Source organism: Quercus suber, unplaced genomic scaffold (assembly GCF_002906115.3).
Source record: "Quercus suber isolate HL8 unplaced genomic scaffold, Cork oak 2.0 scaffold_555, whole genome shotgun sequence".
In the NCBI taxonomy this organism is placed as follows: Eukaryota; Viridiplantae; Streptophyta; class Magnoliopsida; order Fagales; family Fagaceae; genus Quercus; species Quercus suber.
This window is the reverse complement of record NW_027070003.1, coordinates 464,638-474,001: the sequence shown is the minus strand read 5'-3', so window position 1 is coordinate 474,001 and position 9,364 is coordinate 464,638. Positions and strand designations below refer to the sequence as shown.

The 9,364-nt window shown below is 33.4% G+C and overlaps 1 protein-coding gene across 1 annotated transcript; it reads right to left on the bottom strand.

The window, feature by feature from the left end:
- Nucleotides 1-670: 670 nt before the first annotated feature.
- Nucleotides 671-8,928, bottom strand: LOC112025898 (receptor-like protein 53). Its single transcript, XM_024058579.2, has 4 exons — nt 8,405-8,928; nt 7,236-7,443; nt 6,970-6,975; nt 671-853 (listed from the first exon to the last, which is right to left on the bottom strand). Exons 1-4 carry the CDS (start codon nt 8,926-8,928, stop codon nt 671-673), a joined length of 921 nt encoding a protein of 306 aa, XP_023914347.2.
- Nucleotides 8,929-9,364: the final 436 nt, after the last annotated feature.

Here is a 9,364-nt window from a genome sequence, read left to right as displayed (position 1 = left end):
TTTTGATTTGGAGGCAAGAGTGAAGAAATAAAGCAAAAGAGAGAGCCAAAGCCACCCTCAAACATCCACAAAAAAGGCTTTTAAAGTCCTCTTCTCTCTCACGGTGATTACTTATAAAACCAGGTCCTCAATTTCTGTTATCCACCAGCTACATGCCCAAAAGAACAGCATATAATGATTTATGTTGGATTAGTCTAATACCCAAAATCAATGAAATCCGCAAGATCCATATTGATATATCATATTAAGTCATAAGTGAATAAGAAGAATCAACTATAGGCATTACACTTGCCGGTTTCTAGTTAGTGTGGAATTACATGCCCAGAAAGCAAGACTCTTATTTATAACCGAGAACATATTAGACCAAAAAGGATCACAACCAAATAAAAAATAAAATAAATCAGTTTATGGTGATTATAGATAAATAATGGTTACGAATATCTAAAAAGAAGAAAATGTAATTAAAACCAATCAATAAACAGTTACTATAGTTTTAATGACTATATCATCAATACTTTTCTTTTTTCTTTTTTGCTGAATGACTATATAATTATTCTCACACAAGTAAAAGGGGAATGTTACTTACGTCCTCATTTGTAGTCTTCAAAAATTTTGTCCACTTCAACACCTTGCTCTTATTATCTTGTCTCATAATATGTATTTGTCTGCTTCACAGATCTCCCTCATCAAAGTCTACTTCCACTTGTTCATCCGTCACACACTCAGTCAAGTCAGCCCCATCTTCCTCATGATTCTTGTCCACCTCAACCACATCATCTTTGTCATTGATTTCTTGTACATCATCTTCCTCGTTGATTTCTGATCCAAATTCATTGTCTTGATCATCATCCATCTACATGCATGTCCAAATGAAAAGCATATGAGTTATCAGTTATGTTAGATTTAGTTTAAAATACCGAAAATCAACAAAACCACAACAACCCATATAATATAAAAACAATAAATAAACAAGAAATATAAAATTTAATCAAAACCCATATATTTATATATTAAATCAATAGATTTAATAAATAAAAAAGAATGCATGCGTAGAAGTTGGCATTGAGTGGAGGAGAGTTGGAGTAAACTATCTTCCAGACTTTTTTCACAATCCAATCCATATATTTATATTTAATTGATCTCTAGAAAAGAGTTAATCTTTTGCAAAGACAGCACAATATGAGAAACAACATCTCATTGTTGAGGGTAGTTCATAATAACTCAATAACAATGGTGCCAAAAGGCCTTTTTCAAAATTTTCTAATTCCCACATACGAACTATCCAAAATATTATTCCATTGTTTTCTACTTCTCTTGTTTTGCATGAGGCTACCTAGGGTCTTTGCAGCCAGGGGTAAGCCTTTACATTTAATTGCTAGTTTTCTACTAAGATCTTCTAGATACTTAAGTTGCTCCTCATTAGAAAGTGCTATTTTACTGAAAATCAACTAGCATTCTTCTTTAGACAATACTTCCAAATTTATAGTGGGGGCACTCTCCATCATTTCCGCAACTTTTTGTTTACGTGTAGTTACTAGAATTCTATTGCCATGGATTTCATTTTTTAGAGCAATTTTGAACGTCTCCCATATTTTGGAGTCTTTAGTCCACACATCATCTAAGATAAGAATGAATTTCTTGTCCATAATCAAATCTCGAATTTCACACAAGAGAGTTTGCAATTCAGTATCATGGAGGGGCCCATGTTTAGGATCAACCTCCTTAATGATTGCTTTGGCAACATTGCATTGATTGAATGGATTAGAAACACAAATCCACATTCTTTTCGATTTTTTCTTGGCAATATCTGAAAATGTTTGGCAAATTTTTTGCACGCCATTGCACGTTCAATCAATGGCTTCTTTATCAAATTTAACATAAAAGACTTGAGTAATTTATGTGATGGTATAGTTTCATAATCAAGTTAGGATGTTATAAAAATTATTTTAATTTGCTACACAAATACGCACGGGTTTACAACTAATATATAATGTAAAGTTGTAATTTACAACTATGTTTTATGTTGGCTTTATTCCATGACAAAAAGTGTTGTAATTGCTTTAATTTTGTCCCTTGTATTTTGTGAGATTTTATTGTATTGAGTTTAGTATTAAGTTGATGAAGAATCAAGCATAAATTGAAGAACAAGTGGATTTCGCGAGAAGCTTGTGAGAAGCTAACCCGCGAAAGAGCCATATGAGAAGCACATGTTGGAAGCTGAAGAGTCATGCCAGGCTGCCGATTTTGTGAGTGTCTTGCGAGTAAGGCCTTTTTGCGAGATACCTGCAAAACGTTCTGCTCAAAGGATTTTTAAATATGATTTTCTTACCCTTCACCCATACTATATATACCCTCATTACCCACAAAAGTATTAAGGAGGACATTCAAATAGAGAAACTCTAGATAGGTTTTCTACAACACACACACCCATCTTTTAGAGAGAGAGCTACTCATCCTTAGTGAGAAATCATTCTAGCCTCTTCTCCTCCCCTCTCCCATTTTCATACCTTGAGAGGAGATTTGTACTCAAACACAGCACAACACGGCCCAAAATCATAAGCAATAAAAGTCTATTTAATCTGAATGATCCATAAAAATATATTAAATAAAAGAAAGTAGCAACCTTAAATCTCATCACAAAAGTCAGAGCGCTATTTCACCAAAGATAAAACATCCTCAAAATAATTATCCAATACAATGTTTAATGCCATAAAAATAATAATAAAATCCTCAGTTCCACAAAATAGTTTGTAACTGCTATCTTCCAAGAATCTCTACTCTAATAATCCCTCAAACGTATCTTAAGGGGAAATAAAGGGGGGTGAGATAAGTCAATAAGTGGAATTCACTCACATTGGGGTGTGGGAACAAACCTTTCAATTAAATAATTCTTACAACAATTTCATAACTTGTAACTCATCAATATTTCATCATCAAATATTTCATATATAAAAAGAAAATATCTTTATATTGTGAGCCATCATAATACATATATCAATACCATCATATAAACAATTTCCTAGGCTTTTCTCGTGGTCAACGCTAATGCCTCGTTGACAAGGTTGTGCTGTCCCCTTTTTGGGACTGGAACCTCATCTTCATCTCCTTTCTTAAGGATGGCTCCTTCAGAACCTAAAGGTGCACTTCCTTGCTAAGGAGCTTCCTTTTTGGATCCTCAATAGTATACTCCCTTACTAAGGAGCTATCAAATGTGCATTGTCCCCTTTTCTGGGACCGTCCCTTGCTAAGAACTAGCTGCAATATGATGGTCCGTTGCTAATTAGGACTAAATACAATACTGAGCTTTTAATCACGACTTGCCATAGGTTTTCAAAACACATTTCAATATGCTCACAAAAATAATCCATTCATAATTCTCAAAATATAAAGATATATTCACACATACAAGTTTAAATAAATTTAGGTTGTCCCACAAGTTTTTCATAAAACGAATAGTCAATGTGCACATCCAACATTTATAAAATATCAATTTATATATAGAATATTAACATATTTCTTTGACATAGAATAGTTTGATAATCAACATTGTTTTGGGAAAACCCCCAAAATTAGTAAACACCACTACTTCTTATTTGCGAAAATAAAAGAAATCAACCTCTCTTGAATCACAACAATTCAGTAGAATTAGAACCTAGCAACACCAAAAATAGGTTCATCAATACACAATTTCCCACTTAAAAATCTATTTTCACACTTAAACGGTTTTATCCTATACAATATTGATATATTCAAAATTCTCCATTTATTCACCTAACCATCCAATTTACTTTCAGCTTTGATCATATTTTTTTTTTGGACTTAAAAATATTGCTGCCTAATCAGATTTTTTTTTTCCATTAACGTAATTATAGATATTCATGAAACTCCAATATGGCCGAATAATGAATATCTGATCAATCTGAATGTAACAGCCACATGTTTTATTCATATCTATTAACTTTAATATCATATATATTCAACCTAATATTGGGAGCCACGTGATAGCCTTAATTCATCAATCTAGTGGCTTTGTATTCCCTCTTGATGCCACTAGAATCTATTCACTCTAATATGATGTATATATTCACCTAATATTGGAAGCCACGTGATATATATACACATCTGATCAACCCAACATTTATCTGTATATATTAAGAGGATTCAGAAAATTAGTTATTACTTTTTTTCCTGTCAAAAATACCCTTAAATTAACTAACCAACAACTTAAAAATGTGGTTAAAATAGTAAATTGGAAAAAGAAAGTTAGTTATTGCTTTTTTTACTGTCAAAAATATCCCTACCTAAAACTTAAAAATGGGGTTAAAATAGTAAATTGACAAAAATAATAAATTCCTACTTCTACGTTGAAATGCCTTCACACTTCTAATAAACTCATACTTTTATGTTGATTTAAATTCCTACTTCTACTCTCTAACTCCCTACAAAATAGGATTACTCTTTTGTTAGTTTTAAAACTCCTCAAATCTACAAAACTCACCCCACGTATTCTTTTTTTTTACTACATCATGATGTATTTGTTTCTTCTATCTTCCTTTTTTTTTTTCAATTTCATTACACCCTTAGGTTTTTTTTTTTTTTAGTGATTGGAAAAAATAGAAATCCCAAAAAATAAAAGAGCCTCTGAGCACGCGCGTGAGTGCGTGGTCAGAGGCTAGTATCTATTAGTCAAATAGTAGCAGCCACATATTATACTTCATTCTCACAATGACCCATAACTCCCTTGATGCCGTAAAGCACAAGGACACTGCTAGACACTTATTTGGACAATGACAATGGTGGTGGAAAGAGTGAGACTATAAACAATTATATATAAACCACAAAGCAACCCTTTTTCCCTTTCATATGGTGACAACTTTAATTGATAAGTCCAAGCCTATTACTCCATTAGGCACAAATTCAAAGCTTCCTGACATATTGACCATTCTTTATCTAATATAATACAATTGTAGGAGTCCTTTTCTATTAGTATAATGATAGTCTACGTCCATGACAATTGCTAGCTATTGACCATTCAAACTTCTTAAATTTAGAGCAAGACAAACCATACCTAAACTACTTGTGCAATAGCTGTAGAGAAGAAAAGAAACAGCTCACTAGTGTGTTGCGGCTGAAAACAAAAAGGATGCACATGTAACTTAAAAGGTAAAAGGCTAGGGTTATCAAGGCCCATATTTTTACTTATGCCACCTCACTTAAGCTTCATATCTCATAGCATTTATCTTATTTTTTATATCTTAGGCCCAAATCTATTTAATCCATTTAATTGTAGGCCTCCTTCTAATTTACGTATAAATTAAGGGGTGTTACAAGAGCAGCTATCGGTTTATTGCATTTCATTTACTCTTGTTCTGCACTTTGATAAGTTAGAGTAAAAGCAATCTAGCCGTGTTCCGCACTTTGATACGTTAGAGTAAAAGCAATCTAGCTGTAATTTTTAATTAGAGGTCTAAACAAGCTCTTGTGTTTTCACATAATTTCGAGCTTTCATATAATATAGTAGTGATTATCATACACTCACTAGTGTACATCATCCGTACGCAAGGAGATATAATATGGACATCATAACCACAATTCTGGATATATGATGTGTAAAGAGTGTACACTATTGAGTGTGTAACAAAATTTTTCAGAATATATATGCATGTGTGTGGCTCCCAAATAACTGTGAATTGGAAATTTCTATCAAGTTTTTACATTAGTGCTACACATTGTCTTGTCATTTGTATGTGGAAAAAATCAGTCCTCACCTTGAAGCAATTTAGGAAGCAGTAGAACCATCTTCTTTATTCTGAGAAAAAAGAGTCACAAGAATGCAACAATGTTAACTAACATGGACAACAACAGTAACAATAATAGTTATAACTTGCAATCATGAACAATAACAACAACAATAATAATTATAATAGTGCAATTTTAGCATATGCCCTAATTATTTGGTACTACTACTATACCATAAAGCTAACCTTTTCTAAATAATTTTTCCATGAACAAACGTAGTCATTCTAATAATTATGGGATTAGTTACTTTGTTGAATAGTTACCATAGACATAAAAGGTGACGCACCCCTTAGCAATTCTTATGAACCTCATCATTGAAACGAGTATAGGTGTCCAGAATTAGTAGAAATGAGAGAAGAAAAAAATAGTCATCTTTAGAATAAAGACATTTTTAAGAAACTAAAATTATGAAACAGAAATAGAGTATTTTCTAATATATTAGTGTAGATGAATATACCTTCAATCATTATTGGCATCCATTACATTCTTTTTTGACCGGTTCCACAAGAATTTTCTCTACAATATCACTTTGTTATTTTGTTCCACTTCAATCATAATCAGAAGCAATTTTGGTTTTCTAGTTGTAAACACTTTATAACCCATTCCCAATCCAAAAAATAATCCACATCCGTACCCCAATAATACAACTTTCCCATGAAGCCCAAACTTCAAATTATCAACTAAGATGGTTGACAATGGTAGTGATTGTTATCCTTTGTCATTGCCACAAGTTTTTGCCAATGGAAATCTACACAAGTCCAAGTTTCCATTGTATGAATAAAATGAAAATGTATCGAATTGGTTACCTCGAGGCATTGGTCCAAATAGACAATTTTCTGCTAAGTTTAAAACTTCTAGTGATGTAAGATGTATCAACTGTCCTGGAATTTCTCCTGTAAGCTTGTTTGAGGAAATATCCAACCACTCCAGATTGGTCAAATTTCTCAATTATGAAGGCATGTTACCTGTAAGTTTATTGTGCGACATGTTGAGCCCTTTGAGTGACTTTTAGTTTTCCAATGGACTTTGGAATTTTTCCTTCAAAACAATTGTTTGAGAAATCAATGGTTGTAAAGAGATTTTGGATTTTCACTAATTCAGTGGACAACTTTTTCATGATCACCATCACAGAATCATGATAATAGTTATCACCTATATATTTCAATTTACCTTTATCTGCATTTGCATTCATCATTGCAATTAAATAATTGAAATATTTTTTTAGGCAAAAGACCATGAAACTCATTGTGAGCAAGGTCTATGATTCGTAAATTAGTGAAGGAAATTTTGGTATTTAGATTTTCTATAGGACTATGAAATGTATTTGATCGCAAGACAAGAACTCGTAAGTTTGGAAGAGTTCCCAACCAATGAGGAAAGGTGTCGTTGATCTTATTGTTACCTAGATCAAGCACTTCTAGGTGTCTGCAATTTACCAATGATTGTGGCAAAGGCCCTTCCAATTGATTGCCATTGAGGTTAATACTTCTTAAGTTGTTGCCTTTTGCAAATGTTTCTGGGATGGTGCCATGAAATGTATTACTTTGCAAATCCAACACAGAGAGATTATCACTCAATTTTCCAAAACATGAAGGAATCATATCACTCAAGTTATTATGAGACAAATCAAGAACATTGAGTGAACTGATATTAAAAATCAAAGAAGGGAGCACTCCATTTAAATTATTCCTTGACATTGAAAAGAAAGTAAATGCTAGATGGAGGAATTGGAATTGGTCCTTGAAGCGAGTTGGAGTGAAGATCAGCAACTTCAAGGTTTTTGAGCTTTGAGAATATTTTTTCCTCTATAGTGCCACTTAAATTGTTGAGGGAGACATTTATATGATAAAGGCTCACAAGTTTAGAGATTGACTTTGGACGAGGGCCATGTAGGTTGTTATTACTCAAGTCAAGATACCTCTTGTGAATTTGTTATTATCCATATACAAATAATGCAAATGTGATATGGAATACAACCAAAAGGGTATCATGCCATTTAGTAAGTTATGAAGAAAGGCTAGTTTGGAAGAAATCAGACTATCTAGTTGACTATTGGAATAATTATTTGAAGATGAAAGTTTAGCCAAATATGTAGTAACATCTGAAAGTTGACCTACGAAATTGTTGAACAAAATATCTAAGAGAGTGAGCCGTTCAAATTTTAGAAGGGACCATGGTATTTGACCACTAAAGTTATTATGTGAGAGGTCCAAAGAAGTGATTTTTGTGAGGTTAGAAAGAAATGTTGGGTATGACCCTACGAAATTGCACCCATTGAGGTACAATTCTCTCAAAGACTTTAGATTGCTCATTAGACTGGGTAAGTCGATCAAGAATCCTATCTCAGATAGGCCCATGGACCTTGAGGGGACTAGTCTAGTTATAATTCGGAAGAGAACCTGTGAGATTGTGGTTGTAACTTACATCAAGCAAATGAAGGTTTGGAAGGTGGAATATATTATCTCGCAATCTCCCTTTTAATTGACAATCATAAGTTGAAGAGATGTCAAAGAAGAAGAGAAATTCTTAAAAGAACTTGGTGAAACTAAAGACATCAACTTCAACCAAAAAAAGTTCACTTAGCTTGGTTTGGTTCCGAATTAACCTTTGCAAACCTGTGTCATCTAGTCTCATGTTGTCATTCCTAGAGAGATCAAGTGAAACTAGTTTGGATAGATAAGAGATATCAGATGGAACTTTACCAGATAAATTGGACTTTGTGAGGTTAAGATGCGTCATGTTTGCAAACCAACCAAACTTAGATGACATTCTGGAGCCATTGAAGTCATTGAAAGAGGGATAGAGCTTTTGGAGATGACGAAGAGAGAAAAGGCTGCTATTGGAATCGATAATGCCTTGAAGTTGACTACAACTAAGGTCAATGCCAATCACATTACCGGTCATGTAATCACACGTAACCCCATTCCAAGCACAAAAATTTGTACCATTTATCCACGAATTCATCTTAGGTGAATAATTGTCATTGGTGACTGAAAAGGAGTTCTTGAATTGGATCAAAGTAGAGATCTGGTCTGGATGGCATAGGGGCACTGATGGAGGAGATAAAGATGAGGAGCAATTAACTTGAGAAAGCAAGAGCATGAAGTATGGCCATAATAACACCCTCATTATCTTTTCAACAATAGGTAGTGCGGAGCTATTTTTGGTCTTGGAAAGAGATATGGATTGAGATGATATGAATCCATATTTATGTCATTATGTTGGGACCATGACAACTATTGTAGGCTACAAAATTGCTCTAATAATGTTTACTGTAATTTTGTCTTTGCCTTTAATGTTTGGCTTGACTAGACGACTTTGGTCATCGTTGGAACTTTCAGTCTTGCAAAATCATTTGAGTTTAAACTAGCGTGACTTGTAGATTCATTTGACTCTGATTCAAGCTAGGTTGGAAGTGGGGCATTCAATTGTATCGTGTTATTCGGGTCTGTTTATTTATGTCATCCAGACCATTTTTCGAGACCCATATTTGATACTCATACACTCATGACTTATATCTACTTTTGATCCGAGGAAATATATTCTTTTATGTTTTTCAACACTT

Bases quoted from the DNA above. Each gene is read 5' to 3' on its own strand.
- LOC112025898 (XM_024058579.2), bottom strand. From the start codon at position 8,928: ATGAGGGTGTTATTATGGCCATACTTCATGCTCTTGCTTTCTCAAGTT. The intron at 7,444-8,404 runs GTTAATTCGGAA...TTTTAATATCAG, and splicing joins GATGACACAGGTTTGCAAAG to TTCACTCAATGTTCTTGATT.